This window comes from Homarus americanus, unplaced genomic scaffold, assembly GCF_018991925.1.
Source record: "Homarus americanus isolate GMGI-L3 unplaced genomic scaffold, GMGI_Hamer_2.0 scaffold16558, whole genome shotgun sequence".
In the NCBI taxonomy this organism is placed as follows: domain Eukaryota; kingdom Metazoa; phylum Arthropoda; class Malacostraca; order Decapoda; family Nephropidae; genus Homarus; species Homarus americanus.
Genome location: NW_024722846.1, coordinates 37,501 through 50,341, shown reverse-complemented (window position 1 = coordinate 50,341; position 12,841 = coordinate 37,501). Strand labels below are relative to the sequence as shown.

The 12,841-nt window shown below is 45.1% G+C and overlaps 1 protein-coding gene across 1 annotated transcript; it reads left to right on the top strand.

The window, feature by feature from the left end:
- Nucleotides 1-4,466: 4,466 nt before the first annotated feature.
- Nucleotides 4,467-12,598, top strand: LOC121863164 (zinc finger protein 70-like). Its single transcript, XM_042361650.1, has 2 exons — nucleotides 4,467-4,993; nucleotides 11,170-12,598. Exons 1-2 carry the CDS (start codon nucleotides 4,757-4,759, stop codon nucleotides 12,280-12,282), a joined length of 1,350 nt encoding a protein of 449 aa, XP_042217584.1. The 5' UTR covers nucleotides 4,467-4,756; the 3' UTR covers nucleotides 12,283-12,598.
- The last annotated feature ends 243 nt before the right edge of the window (nucleotides 12,599-12,841 follow it).

Below are 12,841 nucleotides of genomic sequence, written 5' to 3'. Positions count from 1 at the left end.
ACCACAGCAATAACATCCTAACACAGCAGAACAACACACCAATAACATCCTTGTCACAGCAGAACAACACAGCAATAGCATCCTAACACAGCAGCACCACCAATAACATCCTTAACACAGCAGAACACCACACCAATAACGTCTCATCAGCAGAACAACACACCAATAACATCCTTAAACACAGCACAACACAGCAATAATATCCTAACACAGCAGAACGCCAGCACAACATCCCAATACAGCAGAACAAATACACCAATAACATCCTAACACAGCAGAACAACACAGCAATAGCATCCTTAACACAGCAGAACACCACACCAATAACATCCTAACACAGCGCAGAACACCACACCAATAACGTCCTAACAGCAGAACAACACACCAATAACAACCTTAACACAGCAGAACACCACACCAATAACATCCCCAACACAGCAGAACACCACACCAATAACATCCTAACACAGCAGAACACCACACCACAATATCCTCTTAACACAGCAGAACACCACACCAATAACATCCTTACCACAGCAGAACACCTCACACCAATAACATCATCCCAACACAGCAGAACAACACACCACAACAACATCCCAACACAGCAGAACACCACACCAATAACACATCCTTAACACAGCAGAACACCACAGCAATAACATCCTAACACAGCAGAACACCACACCAATAAAATCCTTAACACAAGCAGAACAACACACACCAATAACATCCTTAACACAGCAGAACAATACCACCAATAACGTCCTTAACACTGTTAAGAACAACACACCAATAACATCCTTAACACAGCAGAACAACACAGCAATAACATCCAACACAGCAGAACAACACAGCAATAACATCCCACAGCAGAACAACACACCAATAACATCCTTAACACAGCAGAACAACACACCAATAACATCCTCAACACAGCAGAACAACACACCAATAATATCCTCAACACAGCAGAACACCACAGCAATAACATAATTTAACACAGCAGAACACCACAGCAATAACATCCTTAACACAGCAGAACAACACACCAATAACATCCTTAACACAGCAGAACAACACAGCCATAACATCCTTAACACAGCAGAACACCACAGCAATAACATCCTAAACACAGCAGAACACCACAGCAATAACATCCTTAACACAGCAGAACAACACGCCAATAACATCCTTAACACAGCAGAACACCACAGCCACAGCAATAACATCCTAAACACAGCAGAACACCACAGCAATAACATCCTTAACACAGCAGAACAACACGCCAATAACATCCTTAACACAGCAGAACACCACAGCAATAACATCAACACAGCAGAACCACCACAGCAATAACATCAGCCAACACCAATAACATCCTAAACACAGCAGAACACCACAGCAATAACATCGTAACACAGCAGAACACCGACCAATAACGTCATAACACAGCAGAGACACCACAGCAATAACATCGTAACACACCAATAACATCCTAAACACGGCAGAACACCACAGCAATAACGTCGCCAACACAGCAGAACACACCAATAACGTCGTAACACAGCAGAACGCAAACCAGTAACATCGCCAACACGGCAGAACACCACACCAATAACGTCGCCAACGCAGCCAGAACACCACACCAATAACATCCTTAACACAGCAGAACAACACACCAATAACGTCGTAACACCAATAACAACCTAAAACGGCAGGAGTGACAAAAAGTATCTGAACCCCCAGCCATCTCACTACCCACCTGAAGGGGATATAAAGGATCATTCTGTAGGGGATTTAACACTTGCCTGGGTTTATGGAGGCGAGACTGAAGGACTTAGCCCGGGATGCTTATAGACGTTGGTATCTGTGCCTCCTCGTAACTTGGTGGTGGTGAGAGAGAGAGAGAGAGAGAAAGAAAGAAAGAGAGAGAGAGACAGAACGTAATTAATAGGAAGAAAGAAAGCAAGCAAGCAAGCAACAGTCAGACAGACAGAGCTACCTGCTACACGTAAAAGTCACTCTGTGTAAAGTTTCCCTTCATTGCACTACATGATTTGACTTCTTCAGGTTGTAGTTTATTAAGAGGGAATTTTAAAACCTAATTTGTGTACGTCTAAATTATAGGTGGAATATCTACCACTTAACTAAGATTTGACGTTTAGTTTAAGTGAGCATAAAGAAGATGGTCATTTAGAGGGAAAATTTATCGTAAGGATGTTTGAGAATTGATCTTTCTTGTCGTGAAGTAAATACGGGGATTTGAGTTATTTATCACATATATCCAGGTTAAGAATCTATCGTAAGTTAGAAAGAAAGGGAGGAGTGGGAGGGGAAGGGAGGGAGGTAGGTAGGTTAAGTAGGGGTGAATATTTTAGACGTAAGGATATTTTAAGGAGCATCTCTCTCTGCCGACCGTCTTTAATTCCACCGCGTCGCCCCACCTACTATGAATGGCCAGGCGGGTGTCTTTAACGACCGTCCCTAGTGATCCATGAAGAACTACTACCTTAACCCCGCTTAACTACCCTCTCCTCACCCAACTTACCCACCCTTACCCTACCCACCCCTTACCCACCTATCCCACCCAACCCACCCCTTACCCATCCAACTCACCCACCCGACCACCCATGCCCACCTGGATACCCACTTTAAGACTCAAACACACCCTGAGGTCTGTCTACTCAGCACTCAAACACTTTCCGAAGAACTTGAGAAACAACTTGAGGTTATTGGAGTATGGCTTCAAGGAGTAGATCCGAGGGAGCATGAAGCAATCAATGTCCTACTCCTGCCGGTCATTTCTACCATGAAGGACCGGTTAATGGTGGCTAGATAAAGCCTCCTTAAAGCGCCGGTCGCATCTTCCATAGAGCCATTAAACGCCATGAACCATAATTTTTAACCTCCGAAGCTTCTAATTGTTTTGTCTTATGTGTTACACCATAAGAGAAACACTAACACCCTGAGTCTCTTAAAGGAGGGGTGGGGGGGGGGGTTAAAGCTTTAATTAATCTCCATTGTAACTAAAGATCAACGTGTCTGGTTAAGGTCGAGTCTTAGTGTAATTCTGACGCCATTTTATCCACCATCTGTGCTTTTAATGTGGTTTTGATTTTATCTGGTTATGGTAGAGTCTCAGTGTTGTTCCGACGCCATTTTGTTCATCCTTTTCTATATTGTGTTTTTGGTTTAATTTAGACACTTATAAAGATGTTACCCCCTGTCGACATCACCTGTAGAGACTGACCTGTAGACGGGGACCTGTAGAGATTAACCTGGAAAAACTGACCTGTAGAGACTGACCTGTAGACGGGGACCTGTAGAGATTAACCTGGAAAAACTGACCTGTAGAGACTGACCTGTAGAGCCTGACCGGTAGATGGTGACCTGTAGACGATAACTTGTAGAGACTGACCTGTAAACTGTGACCTGTAGACGGAAGGTGTAGACCTAAGCCATTAGCCGGAAATTTGTAGACACAAACTGTAGACATTATCTCCGGAACTCCTCTGTAGACATAACCAGTAGAAGCAACTTATAGAAAGTACACCTTAGACAACCTGTAAACGTGAGTTGTAGGCAACCTGTGGACAGTATGGTGTAGACATACCTTAAGACAGTGGCTTGTAGACGATTCCTGTGATAGGTAACAAAGACGGGGAGGAGACAGTTACTGTACATAATCTTCAGACAGACGCACACTGTAAACAAGAACCTGTAGACAGAAGACGTAAACATGGGGTGCAGGAGGGAGGAGGCTGAGGGTGGCCCGCCGTGTGTACCGACCCCGGGAGAGCATGTGGCTAATGGCCTCTAACCTAATGCCTTGCGCCTGCCCTGCGTTATGTTAGTAATTGTTACTGGAGGCTACGGATGGGGAGGACCCCGTTCTACCCCGGCCAGGTCAGGCAGGTTTGGGACTTAAATATCATCGTCTGGTGGGTCGAGGTAGCTGGGAGGGTGGGTCGCCCCGCTGGGTTGGGTCGGGGTCGTGAGTGGGCTGTGTGGGGGCCCCAGGCAGGTGCAATAATGTTAGATGAGAGCCATCATTCCCGGTGGGGGCCCCAGGCAGGTGCAATAATGTTAGATGAGAGCCATCATTCCCGGCACACATGTTGATCACTGACTGGCATCGTCGTGCCTCGCCCGGAGCCAATCAGCCTGAGGCGCCCCACGCACGGGCCAACACGTGAGCAGCGCGCGCCGCTCGCTCCTCCTACTCCATCCTTATTGGCCCATCAAGTTTTCAGGCGACCAATCGTGAGGGAGGTGGGCCGGCCCATTTCCTGAACGGCATCTTCCGGGAAAGAAAGACCTAGTAATGGTTTCCTTGCCGTGGATTATATGCCCCTCTTCACTAAAAGAGGAGCAGGTAAGCATCACGGTTAGTCGGGGGAAGAAAATGTCTCGTATACATCTATCCAGATGCTGCCCGTGCCCTTCTGGCTCCGGGTGTGGGCATCGGTAGCGGGTATAGAGCAGGTGGGCCGTATGGGGATAAAGCTAGAGAACATTACAGGTGAACAGGTAGTCTAGCGCTGAAGGTCACAGTGAACAGTACTGGACGTGTGGGGCGGCGGCGCTGACGGTAGCTGCAGTAGTTGTAGTGGTGTCCGCCTGTTACTGACGAGAGACAGTGTTGTTGTGGTAGACTTTGAGTCCATCTCTCCCTTCTGGGAACGCTTATTGGGTAGAAATCTCGCTAAGTCTCTCCACGTGTTGAGATAGAGACTTAGTGAAGAGCTACAAGATGAAGTCGACGAGTATAGACGAGCCGAAGATGGAGACGCGGGTGTTGATGCCGGCAGAGTTCTCACTGGTGGTGACGGCGCGACCGCTGCCCCCGCTGGACCGTCTCGTGCCTGCTGAGGACTGCATCAAGGTGTGCGCCACTCGCCCTCTGCCAATCCAGACCCGCTACCTCCCCTTCAGCGGCACCGTCAGAGCGGACAACCTGCCGCTTCTCCCCTACCTCCCTCCCATGGACGTAAGTACCACCATCTCTTACCAGTGCTTTAACCAAACATTGTTTATCTGAGGGAGAGAGAGAGAGATGAAGTGCAGCATCAGTTCAGAACAAGACACATCCCACCTCACCTGTAGACGCACCCACAACAGACGTAGTTTAGATAGTCTTCCTGGTAAATACATTAAATAACCTCTAGAGTACTACTGAAGGAAGACTGAACTGTGAGGATCTGTAGACGAAATTATTCCATGGGATTTACACTCCAGGGTTGAGGTCCCAGCCTACTGAACGCTCACGAGTGTTCTCCTGTTGTCTCTCTCTTGTCTCTGTGCCTCTAAAGTCTCTCTTAGCGTTAGTATAATATGAGTTACTTGTAGTTTATATCTCTCTCTCTCTCAGTGTCTCTCTACATTGCTACAGTATCTCTAAGTTTCATTCTCATCTCTCTGAAGTGTCACTGCAATCTCTTCTTGTTAGTCACTGTCATCTCTCCAGGTCACTAAAAGCTCTATAGGTCTCACTGAAATCTCTGTCTCTGTCTCTCTAAAGTACTATATGATTATCTCTCTATCTGTCTCTCTAAAGTACTATATGATTATCTCTGTCTCTCTAAAGTACTATATGATTATCTCTCTATCTGTCTCTCTAAAGTACTATATGATTATCTCTGTCTCTCTAAAGTACTATATGATTATCTCTTCTAAAGTCTTCAAAGTACTATATGATTATCCATTCGTTGGTTCTAAAGTACTATATGATTTATCTCTGTCTCTAAAGTCTCTCTCAAAAAGCAATTATATGATTGTTCTCTGTCTTCAAAAGTCTCTCTCAAAGTACTATATGATTATCTCTCTCTAAAGCCCCCAAAGCACTATATGATTTGGCCCTCTGTCTCTTCTAAAAGTCTCTCTCAGCAATTATATGATTATCTCTCATCTGTCTCTAAAGCTTCTCTCAAAGTAATTACATGATTATCTCTATCTGTCTCTCTAAAGCACCATATGATTATCTCTCTCTCTCTCTGTCTCTAAAAGTCTCTCTCTAAAGTACTGTACATTTATTCTCTCTCTGTTCCTCTCTCTCTATCTGTCTCTCTAAAGTACTATATGATTATCTCTCTCTGTCTCTCTAAAGTCTCTCTCTAAAGTACTATATGATTATCTCTCTCTCTCTTTCTCTCTAAAGTACTATATGATTATCTCTCTCTCTGTCTCTCTAAAGTACTATATGATTATCTCTCTGTCTCTCTAAAGTCTCTCTCTAAAGTACTATATGATTATCTCTCTGTCTCTCTAAAGTCTCTCTCTAAAGTACTATATGATTATCTCTCTGTCTCTCTAAAGTCTCTCTCTAAAGTACTATATGATTATCTCTCTCTCTCTCTCTCTCTCTCTCTCTACCATAATACACGCAGTCATTCTAATACTATTTCTCCTCGATAGAAAACGCATTTCCTCACACCTCCAAAGAACTCTCACTGAACTTTTAAAACGCTTCTATCCCAAAATTTCAACAAAACAGGAGATAAAGTTTTAAAACACTTCTTCCATTAAATTTAAAAACTTTCAAGTGAAGCTTTTTAAAAAATTTTATCATTCGCTAAAAAAATAATACTTGATGACTTATTAAGACAGAAATATAGACACGTGTTTAGTCTCTCTTAACTCAGATAAACAAAGTTGTTAAATTTTAGTAATTAAGTAGTTAATGTGTGTGTGTGTGTGTGTGTGTGTGTTTCATATATGGATAAAAAAAATCCATATCATTTATAATTTGGTATATTAATTTCTATTCTAATTAGTAAATGTTAAAAAAAATCACTTATGTTCTAAAGAAATATTTCTCTACTAATTACCATAAAAAAACTAATAATACCTCTATGTTTTCTGCCGACTAAAAATTCACTAATTATCATCTGAAATGTTATTATTGACGTGAGAATTAATTGCAGTATATTTTCCTCCCTTCCACTGTGTTAATGTTAGTTGCCATGTTAAGTGGAAAATTCTCTCTTGTTAAATTCACTTTTACTTAACTCATTTTACGCCTTAACAAACCGTGAAAAGCTCATTTGGCATTACAAGTACCTTTCATGTCCTAAGATTATATGTACACTGTATATAAACATTATTACTTATTCGCCATTAACAATGTATACAGCCATGCTAACTCATTCCTCCGGCTAAATACACATGAGTACACATATATACATACATATAACACATTCACTCATACACTATACACCGCATACCATACACCACACCACCCCACACCGCGCATCGTATGTTAATCTTAGCCTTATTTAATTTACATAATCATTTAACAAGATAATTAACATGACTGTAAAGCATTACTAACACGGCACCACGTACAATTAGCAAACACCATCGGGCTATCACGTCGGGCTATCACATCGGGTTATCACGTGTAGTATAAACGATTGTCTTGGCGATCTACCCGACAGGCCGACAAGAGTACCTGATAATTTTATACAAGGGAGACGAGAGGATAATTATGTAGTACAGGTAGTGAAGCCGTAGGTAGTCACAGGTCCCAGGTACTCACAGGTATAGGTACAGGTTCAACACGTGTCACTAGGCTGGTGTGTTTGAGTTACTTGTGCGCGTTGCAAGTCACATGTGCACCTTGTAATTGACATATGTGTCTTGTCAGTCACATATGCGTCTTGTAAATCACATATGCATCAAGAGTAAAATAATAATCCTGAAAAAATAATAACATTTACTTTCGCTGTCTCTTATTAAACTCTTAAGAGGAAAGAGGGAGGGAAAAGCACCAGCCTCACCCCCACGAAATTTATACACACAAAAAATGTTTGTCTTTCCCCCTCCCCTCCCCTCTTCCCCCTCCCCCCTTCCCCTTACCCCTTCCCCTTACCCCCCCTTCCCCTTTCCGTAAGATAATACTGAGTCTCAAGATAGCCAACGTGTCTAACTCAACCTCTTTTTAATAATCACGGCTGGAAAGTGTGGTGGTGGTGGTGACGATGGTGGATAAGATTTCTCAACACAGGAAGTCTCTCTCTCTCTCTCTCTCTCTCTCTCTCACTAAGTTATTCGTGGGGTCATTCACTTATTCTCTCGCTTATTCGGTTATTCAGTCACTCATTATTTCGCTTATTCAGAGGCTCACTCACTCACTTACTTAAAGTCTTTGGGTTCATCCAGTTTCCCTTCCTGGAGCCGACAACACACACACACACACACTAACACACACACACACACACACACACACACACACACACACACACACACACACACACACACACACACACACACACACACACACACACACACCAAACCTAAACTATACACTTTGATATCACAACCCTAAGTGCTTTGTTGGGTGCTGCTGGATTTTAGCGTAAGAGAGAGAGAGACGGGGAGGAGAGAGTTTGCGTGTGAGAAGGGAGGAGGAGGAGGAGAAAGAGAGGGGGAGGGAGACGATGAGAGAAGGGGGGTGAGATGGGGGAGTAACTAGGAGAAAGAAGGGAGAAGCTAGAGGGAGGAGAAGGTGAGAGAGAGAGAGAAAGAGAGCAACAAGATAAACTCCAGCCGTCTTATCTCTTTGAACGGTCTCTAATCAACAAAAACAAGACCCCAAAAACAGAAGACCTCCGCCACTATACCAGTCATAAACTAATGTACTTGCTGCTACCGTGTCACTTGTGTAGTCTTTGAGTTGACCGCTGGCGTCACCCACACACACATAAAATATTCGCTCGCCTCAGGGACCTATTCCAGAACTGTTCATATACCAGGGAGAGAGAGAGAGAGAGAGAGAGAGAGAGAGAGAGAGAGAGAGATAAAAACTACAGGTATAGGTAAACAATTAGAGATAATGAGAGAGAAAAATAGATATATGAAAGAAAAAAGAGAATACTGTAATTCAGACTAACGGCACCTACCACTACCACCACCACCACTACCAGTAGAATAAACGCCCCAGAGAACGAAGCCTTTGCTAGCTACCTACGGACACCGACCACAGACAATTACCCAGTACCACCGCCCTGTGTAGTCATGTGCCCGTCCCTCCCGGCTACCCTCCAAGCGACCCCGTCCCGATCCCTTCATACAGCATCGACCTCGGTTTCGTTATGTGACTTTAACAAATATTCTTCTATCTCTTTCTTTTGTCTCTCTCACTCTACATATACATTACGATCTGTGGTAATTCTTCACGTTATAAATTTTGTTTTTGAGTTAGTGGTGTAGTAAGGATCATGACTGTGAAGAGAGTTTATGCTGAATTGAAAGAACGGGAAGATTTTTTTTTAAGTGTATAAAAGTCTGGTCCAAGTGAGTGAGGGAGTTTCCCCCGTTATTGTCTTTTGCTGGTGTTTTCCTCTTTATTTTCTTTCTTTCTTTCTTTCTTTCTTATAATTTTATGTATCTTGTGAGGTACCCGCCCTTCACGCCTCACTCTTGATGCTGCTGCCGTTGTTGTTGTCATATCGACGGTAATGTGTGATTTAGAGATGAGGTTTAATGTAATCTCATCCTCCTTCCCTGCTCCTCCTGCTCTTCTTTCTCTTCCTTCTTCTCCTGTTACCTTTCCTTCTCCTCATTTTTGTTCTCTTTCTCTCTCTCTTTCATCTTCCCTCTATCTCTCTGGCTACACCGTCTTCGTCTGTCAGTTACCCTTCCACTTCGTCTCCTTCACCTCCACTGCCATAGTCCCCTTGATGCCTAGTTTAAACCCTGTGATCTACTTCCTTCACCTGCTGAGGTGCTTATGATCTCCATCTCTCCGCCTCCCTCTTATCTCTCCCGGCCAGACCGCTAGGAGATACGAACACGCATTTGCATCTGCAGGTCATATTCACAGCCAAGTTACCTTTGGGTCTGTCTTTAAACTTACGACGATTATCTCCGCTAATAATGATTTGTTTGCCGTTAAGATAAAAAAAATAGCAAAAACTCTTTATTTACGATGACCCGAAACGCAGTGCGAATAATAAACATGAATATGGAGGAGGAACCGCAGAATTACCGTCATTAATTTGGTAAAGAGGCTCAGAGGGCCGAGTTCTGAATCACAATTATTAATTAAGTAAAGGAGGCGAGGAGGGACGGTCGGTTGGGCACGGCAGGGGGGGAAGGAAGGGGACTTGACTCACAGAGGGAGTTAATTCAGGGAGGACTTAACTCAGGGAGGATATTGCTCAGGGGAAGACCTGGCTCAGAGGGAGCACTTAACTCAGGGAAGGCCTGGCTCAGGGGGAGCACTTAACTCAGGGAGGACCTGGCTCGAGGGAACGGATGCTGCGAGCCAGAGCAGAACGAGATGACCGGCCGTCCCTTTGTCTTGTGGCGGTGAATCACGTTCTCTAGCGAGCTGACCTTAATGTCCTGCCCAGGAAGCTGCCGCGGCGGCCCCAGGCGACGGCTCCTTATTCCGTGTGGCTCTGGGAAGAGGAATGGTAGGAGAGAAGAAAGGAAGGAAGAGAGGAAGAGGAAGGGAAGGAAGAGTGGAAGTAGCAGGGTAGCGGTGCTAGATGAGAGGAAGGGATAAGGACTTGTAAAAGAGGAGCAAGAGGAAGGTGAATATGGGAAGGAGGGAACAGGTAAAGACTCGGTTACAAGGTTAATGTAAAGGGTCAGGTTAATTTACTGAGGGCGTGAGAGGCTTCCCTAAGGAGACAGGCGGACACCTCGGGGAGGGAGAGACACTGCAGCTAAGAGACAATCCTGAGGAAATGGTTCTGTAATGACAAGTGCGAGGGACGGGTTAATAAGGAAAATAAGTACTTAAGTAGGACTTTAAGGATCTGTAAATACATCCTTGACAAAGAACCTATGAACCCGCAGGAACTGTCCTCTTAAGAAGGAGTTGTTCGGCGTCTTTATGTGTTGCATCATGAAACATGTATGAACTCATCCCGGGTTATATCATGTTTACTGGTGTGTCTCGGGCGTAAGGAAGCCTCTGTGTAAGACTTGTTGGTAAGCTTCTTAAGGTTTTAAGCTAAGATTTCAGAACTTCTTGCTAGAGCGTAACGTGTCTTTTTTTAAGCTTCTCATGGACTACCTTCATTGTGTGTGTTTGTTTGTGTACAAGTGTTGTGCGCGCGAGTGTCGTGGTCTTACAGGTTGATGATAAAAATAGTGTAAATTATTACAGCATAGCTCAGTTGTGACAGGTGACTAATTATGGTTATCTCTCCTCAGGTGCGGTCCAGGTATGGCGGCTACGACTCCGTGGACGAGGAGGGGCGACGGACATGTAACTGGGTTCGCTTCCTCAAGGTGGCGCCCGTCTACTCCCATGAAGTTAATCTGGTGGGGCGGCGAGCTGGTCCTCGGGGCGACGTGGTATTCGAAGTCGTCCGAGAGATCCTGCCCGGAGGCGAACTCCTGGCGTTCCTGCTGCCGGACATGAACGGAGAGAACGCCTTACTTCTGCCGGCACTGACACTTATTAGGTCATCACTCTACCGCCGCACCATTGATTCTATCATGGCTGAGGCGCCACTGGACTTGTCCAGGTCCCTGCTGACCTCTCCTCCCCCTCGCCCTACCAACACAAGCGCTTTGTCCCGAGACTCTGACGCTGTCTCGCCCTCATCGTCTCCCTCCCCATCATCCTCACCAGCGTCGTCAACCTCCTCAGCTCCGGCTTTCTCACCAACAGCGTCGTCAATGTTCCACGTAGGTCGTTCTCAACTACAGTTTGGGCTGCCTCCTCGCCTACCCATGGGTCTGGCACCACAGTCTCCCTCAGCAATGTCTACAGGCAGTTCCTCCAGTATTTCTGTCCAAAACAGTTCAGTATCTCCGTCTCTGGCTCCTGCCAAGCGGCGGGAGCGGACGATGCTGCCGTGCTCGGAGTGCGGGAAGGCCTTTGATCGGCCGTCGTTACTCAAGCGGCACATGAGGACCCACACAGGCGAGAAGCCACACGCGTGCGACGTGTGCGGTAAAGGCTTCTCGACGAGCTCCTCACTCAACACACATCGACGGATCCACAGTGGCGAGAAGCCTCACCAGTGTGGCGTGTGCGGGAAGAGGTTCACGGCGTCCTCCAACCTCTACTACCACAAGATGACCCACGTCAAGGAGAAGCCACACAAGTGTTCGCTGTGCACCCGCTCCTTCCCCACCCCGGGAGACCTTCGCTCCCACATGTTCGTCCACAACGGCCAGTGGCCCCACAAATGCTCCGTCTGTGGTAAAGGCTTCAGCAAACTCACCAACCTCCGCAACCACGCACTACTACACTCGGCCAAGACCCGAGTACCACCTCCTTCGGCGCCAGTGTCGCCATCTTCAGCCTCGCTGTAGCCTCAAAGGGGGCTTCAGCGCCCCTCTCAGCTCCTTCCACAGGTCCCAACTTGAAATATAAAGACGCCGGACGCATCTTCAATCTTGACACCAAACATGACACAATGCCAAATAGAGTCTAGAGAAGCTGCCCCTTCCCTCTGTGGTGAGGTAGTGGAGTCGTTCCGTCCTCGCTCCTCCAGATGCTCTTGGCGAGATATACCTCCCCCTCTACATCTGTGATCTCCTACATAAGTGTGCAATATTTATTTTTGTATATAATGTATATATTTGTCCATCCATCAATCTTTATATGTAAATAAAATACCTTCATTCAACTGAACTCTACGTGTTATTTATACCCTTAATGGTATACAATAATGTATACACGAGGACGGGAAGTTATATACAAGTTTACTGAATTATCTTAACAACTGGTGAAAATAAACGTATGTTCATGAATCTGTTATAATAATAATATTAAAATTATAAAAGGCATCGGCAACATTTATTTTAATCACTTACGTAAAGTTAACTAATTCTTGATGCTGTTCTTAAAGTTAACTAATTCTTGATGCTG

Excerpts from the sequence above, each read along its gene's own strand:
- LOC121863164 (XM_042361650.1), top strand. The coding sequence starts at position 4,757 with ATGAAGTCGACGAGTATAGACGAGCCGAAGATGGAGACGCGGGTGTTG. Across the intron at positions 4,994-11,169 it reads CCTACCTCCCTCCCATGGAC|GTGCGGTCCAGGTATGGCGG; the intron begins GTAAGTACCACC and ends ATCTCTCCTCAG.